The sequence below is a fragment of the Eulemur rufifrons genome, chromosome 28, assembly GCF_041146395.1.
Source record: "Eulemur rufifrons isolate Redbay chromosome 28, OSU_ERuf_1, whole genome shotgun sequence".
Classification (NCBI taxonomy): domain Eukaryota; kingdom Metazoa; phylum Chordata; class Mammalia; order Primates; family Lemuridae; genus Eulemur; species Eulemur rufifrons.
In genome coordinates, this window is record NC_091010.1 from 7,435,237 (window position 1) to 7,451,717 (window position 16,481).

Sequence of the window (16,481 nt, forward strand, 5' to 3'; positions counted from 1 at the left end):
AAGAAGTTAAGGAAGCAAGTTTCACAACAATGTCACTGTCAATTCTATTTCCATTAATGAGTCAATGTGTTTGGTTTACATGACGGTAGCTCTTCAGGTTATAAAAACAAAGGGACTGCAGGTAAGCCCTGATCCAGGTGAAGGTATGAAATACATGCACTTCACTACCTCAAAAGAAAATAAAAGGATAAAAAATAACATGAAAAAATTCACCTTTATAAGACAAATGGCAACTAATGAATCCTGCTACAGGATTTTGCAACACAAAACATTAAGAGATGTCAACGGATAATGGAAATGAAAACAGAAATCACAATGTTTTATAAAGGGTGGTGACAGGATAGTTACAATTTAGAGTTTGACTAGAAAACAATCTATACTGTTACTATTTTCATACTGCTAAAAATCACTTTTAAAAAAATCACAGCATTTACCCGACTTTATTAATTATCTTAACTCAGTTTGTTTTCCATTTATCATTTAAAATTCTGGGCAAAGGCAGTTGGTAACAGTAACAGCTACTATAAGCAAGGTTCCATCTCACCTTACTTGAGCTACCAAATCAGATATTCCTGATTCACTTCCATCGAAAGTTCTACTTACCCATGATCATGGACATAACAAGAATTTGGGGGAAAAGAGGTATTGGAAAACTCACAGAGCCCCTGGAGTTCTGTGGTTCCTGTGTGGACACTCCATGGCCCTGGCACCTGGCAATGCTTTCCTGATACAGGAGAGCCCACCTGAGAGCTCAAAACACTCAGGAAAGAAAGAACCAACTCCTAACAAGCTGCTACTTCTCAATAATGTAGCCTGCAAACCTACAGTCAAACTGTGTGATTGTTATTTGTTCAGCAAATGCTTACGGGGCACTTGGGATACAAAAACAGACACAGTCCATACCGTCTAGATGGTGAGACAGATAAGAAACCAAGCAGAAAATAGCGTATCTATGTTACCCACAGGAGCACAGATAAAGCTCCATTTTGATAATGTGACTGTTAACAAAACTAAAAGTAAGTGAAGAAATAAAACTTTCAAAACATGATAATCAAGTATTCAGGGAACAAAACTCAACTAAAAAGCAACAACACTTATAAAATTCAAAAAATGGCAGATTGCTTCTATCATTCATCAAAAACATTCATTAAAAAGCATATTAACAAATTCACTTACCAATTAAGAGCTACTATATCACTTTTTGTATCCACCTTCCTAAACTGTTGAAAGCTGCCAATGCCCAAGTCCCTGGGTTACTGTTCCATAAGCGACCTGATTTATGACCCCGCTCACACTTCCAGGTTGGGGTGCTGTCTGTGCCCAGTTGTGTTTCACTGGACAACAAACATGTCACGACACCACCACAGATTATCAGAATGATAAAGCCTATATTCATAATTATTTTGAAAATACAGAGCACTCTAAAGTAAGCCAATAATAATAAAATAATTTTAAATGCATGAAAGAAACACAGGAATATACATTTAAGAAATACACAGATCAAAGAAAAACAAAGTATGTAAAATGGAGGGCTTTAAAACAAAACAAACAAAAAGGTACTGAAAATACTATAATGTTACCTTTTTGTGGGTACAGGAACCGGTTTCATGTAGAATTGCCACTCTGAATGGAGGCCACCACGTGTGAAATTCTTTCACCCACTGATGCATCACCGTTGTTGGACAGACAATTACAGTCGGACCCAACCCCTCAAACCTGCACTCAAACATCCAAGAAGAAAACACAACCATGAAAGAGCATATACAGTGATCAACTGCCTCAAAAAAAACCCCCCCCAAAACAAAAAAAATCTTAATGGTTTTCAAACAAGAGAATGCCAGTTATGGAAATTGAGTGATATTTCTTTAAAGGAAAACTTATTAAGGTTAAAACCCAGTAAGTGAAATTTCCATGATCCCATTCATCAATTAGTGCTGTCATTCCCAGCCCCCAGGCTTCAGACCGGTTAGGAACTGGACAGTACAGGCTCCGAGTACCCCACCCTCCAAGTCCCTGGAAAAACTGTCTTCCATGAAACTTAGGAACCCGGCCACACAGCAGGAGGCGAGCAGCAAGTGAGCAAGTGAAGCTTCATCTGTATTTACAGCTCCCCAAGGTTCGCATCACTGCCTGAGCTCCGCCTCCCCATCCAACTCCCCCCATCCAGTGGAAAAAACACCTTCCATGAAACTAGTCCCTGGTACCAAAAAGGTGGGGTATCACTGAATTAGTGGATGCAAGTATTAAGGGAACACACTAAACACACTAAAATATCTATAGTATCTAAATATCTATAGTATCTAGACTATAGATATTAAATAGATACTAAATATCTATAGTATCTATATATAGATACTATCTATATACAAACAGTATCTATATATAGATATATAAAACATCCATGGTAACGTAAAAGAAAATCAAATATTATTTAACAAAAATAATTTCCTTTCCCCTTCTATTCCAGATTAGTGAAGTTGAAGTCATTACACAGTGGATCTTAACCTAAGTGAACCTAACAGCATTTAAGTTTGTTTGAAGCTTACTAGTCTACTGAGAGTTTTCAACCCACAGAATTTCAATCAATCTTCATAGCCCCGGGAAGCAAGCAGGACAGAAATGCCCCACTGTTAGGGGGCTCAGAAGGCTGGAGTGACCCAGGTGACATGGTTCCCAGGGGACGGAGGAATGCCCAGAAGTCAGCCTTTGCGTGGCCACAGCCTGCCCTCGCTACACCACGCTGCCCACTCCTCTACGCCATGTTTTCTCTGAGAAGGCCGCACCAAGGGGATGTGAGCTGGCACTGCTTTGTGGAAAGCGGCTGAGCAGCACACAGCAAGGGCCTCAGCAGCAGCCGCACGGTGATCCAGTGATCCCAACACAAACACTGATGGACCAGGAGACCCACTGGAGCATTATCTGCGCTGTGGAAAAAGTGGATGCCACCTACATCCATAGATGAGTGTCGAATAACTGTCCCATTTCTTTAACGACACATGCCAATGGTTAGGGGCCCTGCCTGAGTCTGAATCCCGACTCTACACACACTAACTGTGTGATCTCAGGCACATTATTTTACCTCTCTGAACCTCAGTCTCTCATCTTCCAGCGGGAATAATAATAGATTATAGGGTTATTATGAAGATTAAATCAGTTAACATCTTTAAAGGGCTTAGAACAGTGCCAAACAGAAAATACTGTAAGAGTCTGTTAAATAAGATGGAATATCATAGAATCATTAAAACAGTTTTTGAAGAATATTTAATAACCTGAAAAAATCCTTAAAATAAGTTTTTTAAACACCAAAATTACTTACGGAATCACCCCAATTCCCTTAGACCTAGGCAGGCTGGAAGACCGATCGTGGCCACCGTTTCAACATCCGTTTCTCCTCTCCTTCCTTCCTCACAGAGTCACAGTTTTGGGCAGGGGCCCCTCCCTCTTCCTTCCCACAGACACTTTATGGACTCTGACCCCTGTCCATCTGTGAATGGGAAGCCTGGTTCACCCAGGGCCCGCCGGCGCCCAGTAACCCCCTGCAGCTCTCACAGGTAGCGGCCTGGCCAGACTGACCAACTCAGTAAGGAAGGCCTTAGGCTCTATCTACGTTGGGGGAAGAGTCTTTTCTCTTGGTCTCTCCTGCTGCATGTACAGCCCAACAGCCACCGGGCAACTGGGCTGCCGTAGTGAGGAGATCTAATGATCACAAGGAGACTTCGCCTTAGGAGAAAACTCAAGTCTCTGTGTCCCTGATGACATCACTGAGCTGCTGATCATGCTGCGTCCACAGCCTCCCCTCTGTAGGTTTCTAAGTGTACCATACATTTTGTGAACGTTTAACCCAATTTGAGGCCAGGCTTCATTTACTTGTAGTCCAATACCCTGATACATTCTACACCGTAGGTCCCTGTCTACATCTGCACCCACCATGCCCTCCTAGGACAAGGGAACAAGTGTCCCTTTTCTTGTCTGAGACCAATCCCTTTACCTAATCTCTGGAGCCCACACCCCCACAATGTCAAGGCTCCCCACAATGTCAAGGCTCCCCACAATGTCAAGACTACTGCAGCCATGTCATCTTTAGTCTTGCTGGGGGCTGGGGGATAGTCAGGGCATAAGATGAAAATTAAGCGTAAGTCAAAACTAACTGTGACAACCTCTTCAACAATAGACTCATGCTCAGCTCATGTTACAAGAAGCACCTGAGAAACAAGACTGACCCAGGGGACCGCAGGCCCACACACGGGCCTCTCACTCACCTGGAGCAGAGTCCCCGCACTTTGTACACTGTCATTCTTCCCCTCTCCTCCCCTCCCTTTTCCTGCCCAACAAAGATGTGCAATGCTTGAAGCGAAATACACATGCATTATTACTCCACTGTACACACTACCCCATGCTATCTCACTACTTCCCACAACTTCAGTTCTCTCTAGGTGCTGATAATGCCAGATCAGGCCTCCAGCCAGATCTCTCTCCTGAACTCCAAGCCACCATATGCTGAATATCTCAATGCTGACTCGAATGTCCCACAGCACCGTACACCACCCTCCCCATGTTCCAATCCAGTGGGCAGAATCGTCACCCACTGTCCAGGCGCCCAAACTGGAAATCTTAGCCTTGAGTTCAAGTAGGCCCACTTGCTCTCCACCGCTACTTCCTGATTCCTCTCAAAGCCGCCACATCTCTCCCTCTGGAACTCCAGTTCCAGCCACTCTCGTCTCTCATCTGAGTTACTGCACCTTGCAGCAGGATCATTTCAAAATGCAAAATCTGAATGTCTCATCCCGTCACTTCAAAGCCTTCAGTGGCTGCCCCCTGCTTCTTGGGACAGAGTCTAAACACCTGGACCTGGCCTCCAAGGCCACAAGGACTGACCTCTCTAGCCTCGCCTTCTCACGCCACCATCCCAACACCTGCTCCTGTGGTCAGCACCCCACCAGCCTGAACTGCCTTCGGTTCCCACATGGTGCATACTCCTCTGACCTCATGACCTTCACCTTTTCCACTTATCTTCTTATCCCTCCCAGCCACCTTCTACTTGTCCTTCAGACCTCAGCTTCCTGACAGAGCCCTCCCTGTCCCTTTCTCTCAAGCTGAGAATCCTTCCTCAGTACACCCCCTACCAACCCTGTCGTAACATGTATCACCCTTATTGTAACTGTTAGATCCTTCCTAAGCTCTGCGAGAGCAGGGATAATCTCTTCTTCAGATGATCTCAATGCCTAGCTTACTGCAGGTTATTAATGAATATTGGCTTTATTACATGGAAACTTTTTTTAAAACTGGTAGAAAATATGTCAAATGCTAAAAGAAATTATTTCTGAGTTAGGAGATCATAAGTGATTTTTATTTTCTTGCTATAGCTCAATAAATGATTCCCCTACACTTAAAACAATTGTTATAAATAAGAGTAAATCATACAGTGCTTGAAATATTAAAAATCATTTTCTACCTAACTGAAAGATAACTTGTAATTCTAACAGAAAAGCAATGAGATTCTGGCCAAGGCCTAACTTAAATGAGGCCTACTCTTACATTCTAACATGACAAAACGCTTCTGTCGGTCCACTTTGAAACCCTCCCTGCCTCCAGCTACAGGCAGTCACTGCCCTGCCCCTCAACGGGTTGGAAAGGGTCAGACAACAAAAGCCAGAGGCTACAACAGACTCTGACACTTCCTACAGAATTTCCAAGCTGCGCTCCTCAACAAGGGCATGGCCTGGACAGGTGCCCTCAAGTTCCCTGGGGAGAAAAGGACTCTGCTCTGGCCCCTTCCATGACAGTATTCCTTTCTAAAAGGATTAAATACATCAGCTTCTTTCAATCCTCCACGGGGAATAAAAGAGAGTTATCATCAATATGCACTTAGCAGGGATTAGGAAACAACCAATCAAAAGCTGTCTACAATATTTAAAAACAAACTCATACTCAAATAAGCATAAATACATACATAAGCTTTTACAGGTTACACAGCATTTTCTCTTCTCTTTTATAATATGCCTCCTGCAAACTACTACACTGATGAATCACACTTTGTCATTTAAGGCTAATATGTGCTCCTGGCTGCCATCTATCTGGCATTATTATGCCCTTGAATTTCTGCCATTCGCCCTCTGTTAGAAGAACATGGAGGTTTTCATGCTGAGTTGGAATCTAGGGGCAATCAAATCCATTAACAGGCACGTCAACTGAACCACCCTTTTCCAACCCTCGGTACCAGTGAGATGAGCGTAAGAAATGGCTAAATGTACTAGAGTGATTAGCATCAATTACCAAACAGACTATAATTCCTTTCATCTTTGGTTATTACTGATTACCTAATGAATTTCGGGCAAGCCAATACTTCCATGGTCAAATATTTCAACCAACAGGATGGAAACCTCCCAGTCATACCTAGAATTTACCAGGAATTTTTATAAAGTAAAATATTGACCCTTGAAAGTTTATTAACTTTTTCAGGGTATTTATTCATAATTAGAAATTACCTAAATGAAAGACTTTAAAGTTTTAACTGAAGTTTGAAAGATTAATTTACAAGGTATGTCTGGAAAGTATCCAGCTCACATGAAAAATGGAGACCTTTATGGCTGGACAGACTTCATGTTTCCTCTCCATCATAGAAGTCACGGGCCTATCACTGCAATATGAATGGCAAAGTAAAAAGAGGGTCGGGTGTCCCATATGAACTGGGAACACAACAATCAGTACAGATTTTTATTAACCACATGTAATATGCGTCTCCCTCTTTTAAAAATAAACAAAAATACAACACACATTTAAAACAACAACAAACCAAACTTCTTTTACCATGAAGTTTCTTGGTGTCACAGAGACTTAAACTACTTCATTTTCAAAGTTCATGGACCTTAAAATTACAACATGAAACCATTTCAAATTAGGGCCCAAAAATCTACAGTTTGCAAGAGTTCAGAGGAAATGTACATAGCCAGTGAAGCAATACCAGCTCACACAGAATTTAACTTGACCTCAAGTGCTGACTATTTTTCTTTAGGACATAAACATAGAGGACAACTCCCATGTTCATCTAGTTTCAGGGCAGGACACATTACAAAATAGTTAGAAAAATGCTGTCCAATTTGCTCTGGGACACGTAAGGCAGAGGGGACCGACCTCCTCAATGCACCTCTTTTCACGAAGAGCCCAGTTGTTCAGCTGATATAGTACCACGTTCTCGAAAGCCACTTTTACCAATACTATTTTAATAAAGACGATCTGGGCTATAGTCCAATATGCCACACTATTTCATGATAGGAAAGAGGATATGAGCATTGATAGTTAATTGATTACAGTTGCTGTTCATTATTAGCCCTGAGCTCTCTCCTAGTAGGACTGCCACCACTCAAGAGAGTATGTTTTAATTTTTAGATCGAAACTGCACTGCAGGGATAACTTTAGATTTCCTAGGACCAGAGTATTAGACTTCATACAGGTTTCACGATTAGAGGAAGGGAAGGGAAGAAAAGAGATGAAAAATAGGAAAATCCCAGAAATTATTTAAGGAAACAAACACAGTCCTAGAAACCATTTGGGACAGTTGGGGCATTCTAGTTATCAAAAAACCCAATACAGTTGCAGACACCAAGCCAACCAAAGAGCTTATTTAGCATAGAGAAAGCATGTTTTAAAATGCTAAACTAGTGAATTCATAGATAAGGAAACACTAAATGCCCATTTTCAACTTTGGGTTTTGCCTGGGGCTGGAATGTTTTCACATGCTTTCAGGCAAAATGTAATAGAATTCTAATATCTGAAGAAAATCCTCTGCTTACTGACAATATAACTTTCTTGAAACACCAAGAACATTCAGCATTTAAAAAGTCTCCAAAATTTTTCCCCTTCCTACATCTACATAAATACAACTGGTATTCTAAAATATTCTAAAACTTCAAACACTCCTCACAAGAAGTGTTGATCTGCTAAATTAATGAAAGAGAAAGAAATGAAAACAAAGCACAAAACTCTCAAGAATAAAAAAAAGTTCTTGACTCAATAGTTTACAGTTCATATTTGGCTCTCTACTGAACATTTCTCTGCCAGTGAAATGGAGTACAGACAGTAACTTTCTGCAGTTGCTGACTTCAGGCACATCGACACTATTTTATTTTATTTATTTTTTATTTTTTTTTTTTACGTTGACACTATTTTAAAGGCATCTCCAAATCATATGTAATGAGTGTCTGAAGTTTCCAGGACAAAACCATCTAGTAAATATCTTGCTCTTATTCATTAGATAAACCTACTGAAACACGAGGCGTTCTTGGATTATCTGGGTTCGAGATTAAATATCCTGCATAATTTACTTAGCAATATTTTTACCAATACTGATTTCTGTAGTCAATTTGCAACTTAAATATGGAAATGCTCAGTATTTTATTTCAAGATAAAGTATTTCTGTCCTCCCATACCAAACAGATTAATCCTTTTTTTGAGAATATTAAAACCTTAATAGTTTAAATTTCTATAGAGAACAAAGATTAAAATCTAAATGACAGTTTTCTATCATTTTAGACAGTCATTTAGGTTTTGGCCTTAGAATTTATATAAAATTTGTAGACTGGAGGTGGGCAGAAAGCACAGCAAGCAGACAAGTAACTTCATTTAAAAAAAAAAAAGAGAGCAAGCTGTCTATAAATGCTATCATGCACAATGATTATAAAGGAAATTAGGGAGAATGTCTTCTTCAAAGCTCCAACTTTCCCCATGAATAGACTTTGTATTTACTGTAATGCTTACCTGGTCTCCTGCCAGAACAAATATTTTAATATAAAATTTAATAAATGGAACTAAAGGTATTATGTCTAATTTAAAATTCTATATTGTGTAAACTATTGATATTAACATAATTGAGTTTGTAAACAATCCATTTGTAGAAGCTAACCTTAGACATTGTATTGACCCAAAATATCTAGTGGGGCTCATCTGCAAAATGAAGCATCAATGCCTGGAATTCATTAAAAGTGTTACATGTTTAATTTCTCCTGCCCTACAGCTCCATTGTCTCGTAAAATTTTTCCTTTGATGTCCCCCACTAAAAGAATTAAAGGAATATTGTAATTGAAATGTCATCAATAATTCACAAGACCCTCCTCCACAGCAATACATCTGATGAAATATTAATTGAGCTCCACAGACTGACAGTCTGCAGAGGAGCACTTGCCTGTAATTTGAACCGCGAGTCCTGATCTTGCTGTAGCTCAGACCTGCCAAGAAGGCAATTATCTGGATGGTCTTGCCCAATCCCATTTCGTCTCCCAGAATTCCTCCTGCCTGCTGGCAGTGCAATTCCCACAGCCACCTAACACCTGTCTGCTGGTACCTACAACAACAAACACCAACAAGAAAAGAGAAAATGGCAAATCGTGGATAATACAGATCGTAACAGAAAGTACTCATGAATTAATCATTTGGCTAGGTTCTAGTACCAGTCAGAGAAACACGCCGGATGTGTGTTTTACATGAGTATTATATTTATAAGGTCATACATTTTTGATCACCTAGGCATAAAATCACAAATTTTTCTTTACAGAACGTTAACACATTTCTAATTAAACTGATAGATAGGGTAATTGGGGACTATCTCATTTCTTTTTCAACATTAGAAATAGCTTGGTAAACAAGCATAAACTTATTATCTTTTATTCACTCTCTTTCTGGGAAAAAAATCCCAAATTTTTTTGTATATAAAGCTCCATTAATTTTTTCACAAAAAGGAAGCATTAACATTTATTTTTTCAATCTCAACTGCATCAAAAAAGCAGGAAGCAGACCACCACAAATTACAACTTATACTGTTGAAAAGTCACTTGGTAATCATATTATCTTTTTATAGGAAAAACTAAATTACGTTTTAAAGCCATAAACAAGTGTAAATAATAGGCCTGCTCTCAAAATTAGTACATAACAGATGATTCTGTCATACTACTAGCAGAAGCAAAAAAGAACAGTTTAAAGACTCAACAGTACAAAAGGTCTTTTCAATATTTGAAAGCAGAAATTGATTCGGGAATTTTACCATCGGTACAAAAAGATCTTAGCTATGAAGATTTTAAATAAAGAATACAGGTCAAAGAGAAAGAATATATCCCCTCCCTCTTCCAACCAAAAGTAGGAATTGGTATTTTCCTTTATCCATCAATGTCATGTTTAGTCTGTAACCTAAAAATGAAGTTTAAAACGGAATAATGCAAAAAACATTTCTAAGAGGAATGGTGTCAAGATTATACGCCAAGTTAAAAAATCTAAAGCAAAAACTACCAATGAAAGTCAAAGGATTTTTTTTTTTTCCCCAAAGAGAATACCAAGGCTGAGTTACCTTGTTACTTCACCTTTAACTCACCTTTAAAAAGGTGGTTTTGTTGTTGTTTTGCTGCCCAAATATTTGCTATTTGGTATTTGGTATGTCTATCTAAAATCTCATTTGGACTACGGTTCTTGCTGAACTGGTTTTAATTTCCTCTCCATAAATACGTCCTAATTAACTTTCCCCCAGTCTTTTGCAAAGCAATTCTAAAAGTTAGACTCTAGCCATAGCCACTACTACTTATAATATAATCTCAGCTTTTGAAAAAGACATACTCCCAAAAGCTCTGCAAAAAAACTAATGTGTAATCAGTTTCTAGAATCACTAAATTCTGGTCAATTAACCTCCTTTTACTGAGGTACAGAACGACTATGGGACCAGTTCCTTCTAGGCAGGGACCAAAAACCTCCCAGTGACCGTGCTGGAGTTTTACCACTACATCACACTGCCCACTTCCAACATGGGTCCAACTTTCTTTGTTTGGGGCCCATCCACTTAATTAAAGTGAGGAGAATCTGGAAAGGAGCAATTGAGAAATTATGAAAGGAATGGTAACCAGTATGGTATCCCAGGAGTTGGGGAGGGAACTGGGACATCTGGATTCTATGTGACCCAGGAGAGGCAGGAACAGTATTCTGGGTGTTCCTCGTCTACAAATCTCATCTCCACTGGCTTCCAACAGCACATGATTTTGTGTTCACAAGAAAATGATTACCACTAAAAATATGACTTAAGAAAATATTTACTAAGCAGCCCTGTAAGTCACATCTCTACATGGAAATCCTCAAAACTAGGGACAGTGTACAAAGATGGCAAAGAGGGGCTCTTTCTTTCCACCCATAACACATGAAGGCCCTCAGATGGCAGTCAAAGGAAATTCACTTGCACACTCAAAAGCACCAGCCACACTGCTGACAGGTGTGTTTTGATGGACCAAGAGTTAGGCCTGAGCTCTGGTTCCAGCAGTGCCACTGACCGACTCTGACCTTCCCAGTAATAAACACTGTAAACAATTACATGGTTTAAGTGAAAACATGTTATAGAATCTAGTTTTCAAAACCTTTGAAAAGCATATAAAAATTACTCCTTAGGAAAAGTTAAAGATTTGTCTAAACTATTATACAACAATAAGGAAATTATTATATCCTGTTATCCCCAGGAGACTGAAGCATCACAACATGACCACGGATAATTGGTGTACCTTGGCATTGTCACACTAACCCAAGACTGCACTTACTAGTGTGGCTGAAAGTAAGGTCAAAAGAATGACGTTTGTCATTTGACTGCTAAATTATACAGACCAATGCATTTGCTGGGCAAACTTTCAAAACCAATTTAAAAGTTAAACATTATCTTGCAGAAAATAGCACTTAAATGGCTAATTGTACCTTCTAACTCCCTTGTGTACAACTACATACCCTGTTAATTCAATTCCACAGAGTGCAGTAAATACAGTAAAAAAAGAAAAATATCTCTATAGTTTAAAATTAAATTGGCTGGCTAAAACTTGGTCATAAAAGAAAAATGGAGACTCTATCAATTCTATTAATTTTTTTCATACATCCGAAGAAAAGGAACAGAAGTTTTATGACATCTATAAAATATTTAAAATCTTGGTTATTGTAGAGATAAAAACAAAATACTTTCCAGGAATACGCAATTAATTAAAAAAACATGTATTTATATTAACTAGTATAGAGTTAATTATCAATACACTGAATCCTATACACTCTTAGTAAGCAAAGTTTGGTTCTATTAACTGTGAGATTTCTTTGCTAGAAAGTCTGACATTTATACATAAATGCACACTTGACCCTTGAGGATGTTCGCTGTCACTTCCTGTACATGCAGAAGTACCGTGCCTTCGTGAAATCAATTTAATCTATAATTGGGTAATCCTTTTGCTAGTTCAACACTGATACTATTTGGCCTATTCCTTAATAAGCAATCACTTTAGACAAAATGAAAAGAGTTGCCAATAAATGTTGTCTTTATTTACCTTTCCCTAGTTAATTTTCATTTGGGAGAAGCAATAAACAAAGTAGCCACCTCTCTGGGCTATTTTATCTGCAAAAATCACTAGAAATTCAGCTTTTACCTTCTGCATAGTTCTTCCTCTGCCCAGCTGTAGCAACCTAGCCATGTCACTTCACACCTTTAGGATATGGCTTCCTGTATGTTTAAGAGGTTAAAATAACTACTCTTCACCCCCTACCCTCCCCAGAGAGAGAAAAATTAAAATTATAATATTTAATATAAGCTCTTTGAGAGGAAATACAAAGAGCACGCTGTTTTTAAGTAGACTTCCTCCACAAGTTTAGGACATGGCTGACAGCTGAATCTATGAAGGAGATTAAACTTAATCATCTCAAAGAAAGAAGTCTGCATCCTGCTCCCAACTACAAACTGATGATACAAAAGAGTCATACAGAAGCTATTTAATGGTTTAACTTCCTACATGCATCTAAGAAGCCTTCCTAAAGCATCTTGTTAAGTAAATCCTTGGAGTGATGAGACTGAAAATGCTCCTCAGTATTTCCATTCATCACAGGAGACTGGCCAGCCCTTCCAGACCGTGAGCCTGCATCTGTCTACCAGGCAGCATCCGGTCATCTGTAACACTTGGCCACTTTACATAGGAAACGTAGGCAGCTTCAAATAGCAACTTAATCCTCAAGGTGTTGCCTGTATCTTCTCTTTTGACATCAGAACGACATCTACATAAAATATTTAGATGTACATTTGGTAGGCTCGAAAGTATTATACCCTCAGGTACAATATAAGACACTCAGAAAATAATCTCAAGTTTTTTGCTTCCCTATAGAAGTAAAAAAAAACACAAACCTCCCCAATATTGATTTTAATATATTAAATTAATCTGATACAAGTTTGGCACCTTAAAATTACTAAGAACAAAAAATAATTCAACATAGACGGCTTTTAAATGTGTTGCTTTTAGTCTGCTGAGATAGGTCCATACAGATTCATCAGTTCACAAGCATACCCAATGCGCACTTTAGTCAATTTATTATCATCTAATTTTAATGAACAGCATGTGGCTAAAATTTCATTTGACAGTGTCTGTTTTTGCAATAAATTGCTGCCAGTATGTTAAGGGCCTACAGGTAACTACTGTGTAATTCCTAAAATATTAATTTGCACATAATGGCTTGATGACAAATATAAAGAACTGATCACATGGCACATACTTAAAAAGCTTTTTGAACAGAAAGCCCGGCACTTTAAAACCTTCATCGAACTCGGCATCGCTTTCCTCAGAATCGTCTTCTAGTTTCAGACGCTTCTCTTTGTCCTGCAGTCTCAATTTATTCCATCTCCTACAATGAAAATAAAAATCATATTTCTGTTATTTTGGTTACGAGACAGATTAAAATATATAGTTCCAGATCATGCACAGGAAAGAACAGGCAAATCAAAATGGTCTTTCAGGTTTCTGCTGCCATCATTATCCAAAACACTAATATTCAAAAAAGAAAAACAGTTCTCTCTTCCTGCCTTCCCAATTCATTTCTTGTTTGAATTATTATAGCTGCTCTAGAAATATTTCTGTAAGGACTCATTTCATTATCAAAACTACTTGTTCCTCTTCTGGCATACCCTAAGGGAGAAATTTCTCTACTAGTTCCTAAGATATGTGAACTTAGTTCTATAAAAGATTCAGGAAAAATTTCAACATAACTAACGTATCTCCAAAACAATACAGTGTAATAAAAATAGATTTTATTTATTATTACTATTTCTGTGCTCAAGATAATCATAGCATAAAACAGCATAGTACCTTGGACATAACGCAACTTTTTGGTCAAAACCACTGTATCAGATTCACATTACTGATTATCCTACTAGGGGAGACAATCAACAATATAAAAGTACCGATAGTTACACCACTGAGAAAAAAATGTGTTTGCTGAATAAAGTCTAAGTTATGAATTTAGTAATATGATGCTTTTCAGATATAAAATGAGCATTTATATTTCAGAAGGGTGTCACCATGTACATTTAACAGCAGAAATGTTGGTCATATAAACATCTGAAAGTCTTAGCAACACATCAAGGTTGTGGGGAAGATGCAGCCCTTAACCATAATGCATTCATACAACCATACAACTATAATGGACCCTAGTGTCATAAGTTTAAAAAAAATATGAAAGTCAACAGCCTCAAATTCTGTTCACTTGGAAAATAAAAGGATGACTTTTTTCAGCATGCATACAAGTGACACTCTGAATTTCACAAAATGGCGGAAATGGAATGAGACAATAAAACAGATAAATGCCTTCAAACTAAAAAGCTCATAGCAAGGGAATGAGAGCAGCAACATACAGAAAAAGGCATTTATCTGTCACTGACTATGCAAGAATAACAGAGAATGTCTGAGGGAAGGCAAGAGAGAAAATGAAGATAATACTGCACACCCTGCCTGGTTAGAGGCATGGTATGTTTTCTAGTGTCCACTGAAAAACCAGCAGAGGCCAGCGCAAGAGTGACAGGCAACCTCCTCCAGGTAGCTGCTGGTGGATCATAAAGCACATCCTCTGATAAATTCTTACCTTGCTGAAAATTTCAGCTCTTCAAAGTAACAAAAGGAAGGGGTAGCTGAAATTTATTTGTGATCAATAAGAAAGCACTAGTTGGTGATTTGAAACTGCACTGCAGGATAGTAAGAGAATGTATAAATAAGATCAATGAAGCACTGTTGGTAATTTCCAGAGAAGAACAGCAAATGGAAGAGGCAATATATGGCCAAGTCTAAGGAAATGGATATCTAACCATAAGGTTTAATATGCGATACTCTTTTTATATAAAAATTTAATATCCTTTTTTGTGCTTAACTTCTAAAGGCAATCTCTTCTTCTGTTAGTATTTTTCTTCCTTAAAAATTATCTCCACACAACTGACCAAATGAAGTATCTCTAGGTGGCCATCACAGTCTTCTGAGTTTCATGTTATTTACAAGTTCTGTTAAGTGCAGTGCTGTACAGCAATGGCAATTTTGCCCCCACAGCCCGCCCCCCAAGGTAACTTGACAATGCCTGGAGACATCCTTGGTTGTTACAACTGCGACTGAGTCTGGGGACAAACTACTACTAGCATCTTGCAGGTGGAGTCCAAGGATGCTGCCAAATATCCTACAACACACAGGTTGGCCCCTTCCTCCCAAGTAAAATTAAGCTATCTAGTCTCGAATGTCAATAGTGCTGAAGCTGAGAAACCCTGGCATGCAGGTATTCCTTACTATCAGAACTTAGAAACTGAAAAGATGCATACACATCCTCCTGATGCACATATCTGTTTTTCTGGGTTTTTTTTTTTTTTTTTTTTTTTTTTGAGACAGAGTCTCGCTCTGTTGCCTGGGCTAGAGTGCCGTGGCGACAAGTTCACAGCAACTTCAAACTTCTGGGCTCAAGTGATCCTCCTGCCTCAGCCTCCGAGTAGCTGAGACTATAGGCATGAGCCACCATGCCCGGCTAATTTTTTTCTATATATATTTTTAGCTGTCCAGATCATTTCTTTCTATTTTTAGTAGAGATGGGGTCTCGCTCTTGTTTAGGCTGGTCTCGAACTCCTGACCTCGAGCGATCCTCCTGCCTCAGCCTCCCAGAGTGCTAGGATTTGATGCACATATCTGAACTCTTGCTACTCACTCTGAAACTTAGCAATCAAGCAGTTTCAGGTAAGATATTCCTTAGTATCCAAATCCTACCCTCTGAACCCAGAACCAAACATCTGCATAAGAAAGGATATTTGAATTTAGCAAATTTGTTGACAATGTGAAACTTGGAAAAATCATGAAAACTGTCACAGCCACTTGAAAACACTTCATTTTTGCAATTTCTCAAAGGTAAATTTACAAGAAGAAAAATAAAAACACCAGAAAATATGCGCTTTAAAAGTTTGGCACAACAAGATCATTAAATATTTTACATACAGTAGTAACAGATATTAAACTTCATTGACAGACAATGGCTATTTCCTTAGGCTTAGCCAGCAAATCTTTGTGGCTGTTAAATTTCCCACCACATCAAACTGCAGAGACAGGGTTTCAGCTTCCTCCTCCTCCCCCCCCCTCCTAAAATATACAGGCATCATGTCACCACAGAACTCAGCACCTAGGAAACCACATAAGCCACTACAGAAA

At 38.8% G+C, this 16,481-nt stretch overlaps 1 protein-coding gene across 1 annotated transcript in view; it reads right to left on the minus strand.

Moving 5' to 3' along the window:
* The window catches only part of ERCC6 (ERCC excision repair 6, chromatin remodeling factor), an 80,340-nt gene that overhangs the window by 36,085 nt on the left and 27,774 nt on the right, over nt 1-16,481 (minus strand). Inside the window, exons 6-8 of the mRNA XM_069459915.1 lie at nt 13,531-13,659; nt 9,179-9,337; nt 1,581-1,716 (exon numbers count right to left, since the gene is read on the minus strand). Of these exons, the coding sequence (XP_069316016.1) occupies nt 1,581-1,716; nt 9,179-9,337; nt 13,531-13,659 (424 nt within the window). The remainder of the gene's footprint in view (nt 1-1,580; nt 1,717-9,178; nt 9,338-13,530; nt 13,660-16,481) is intronic.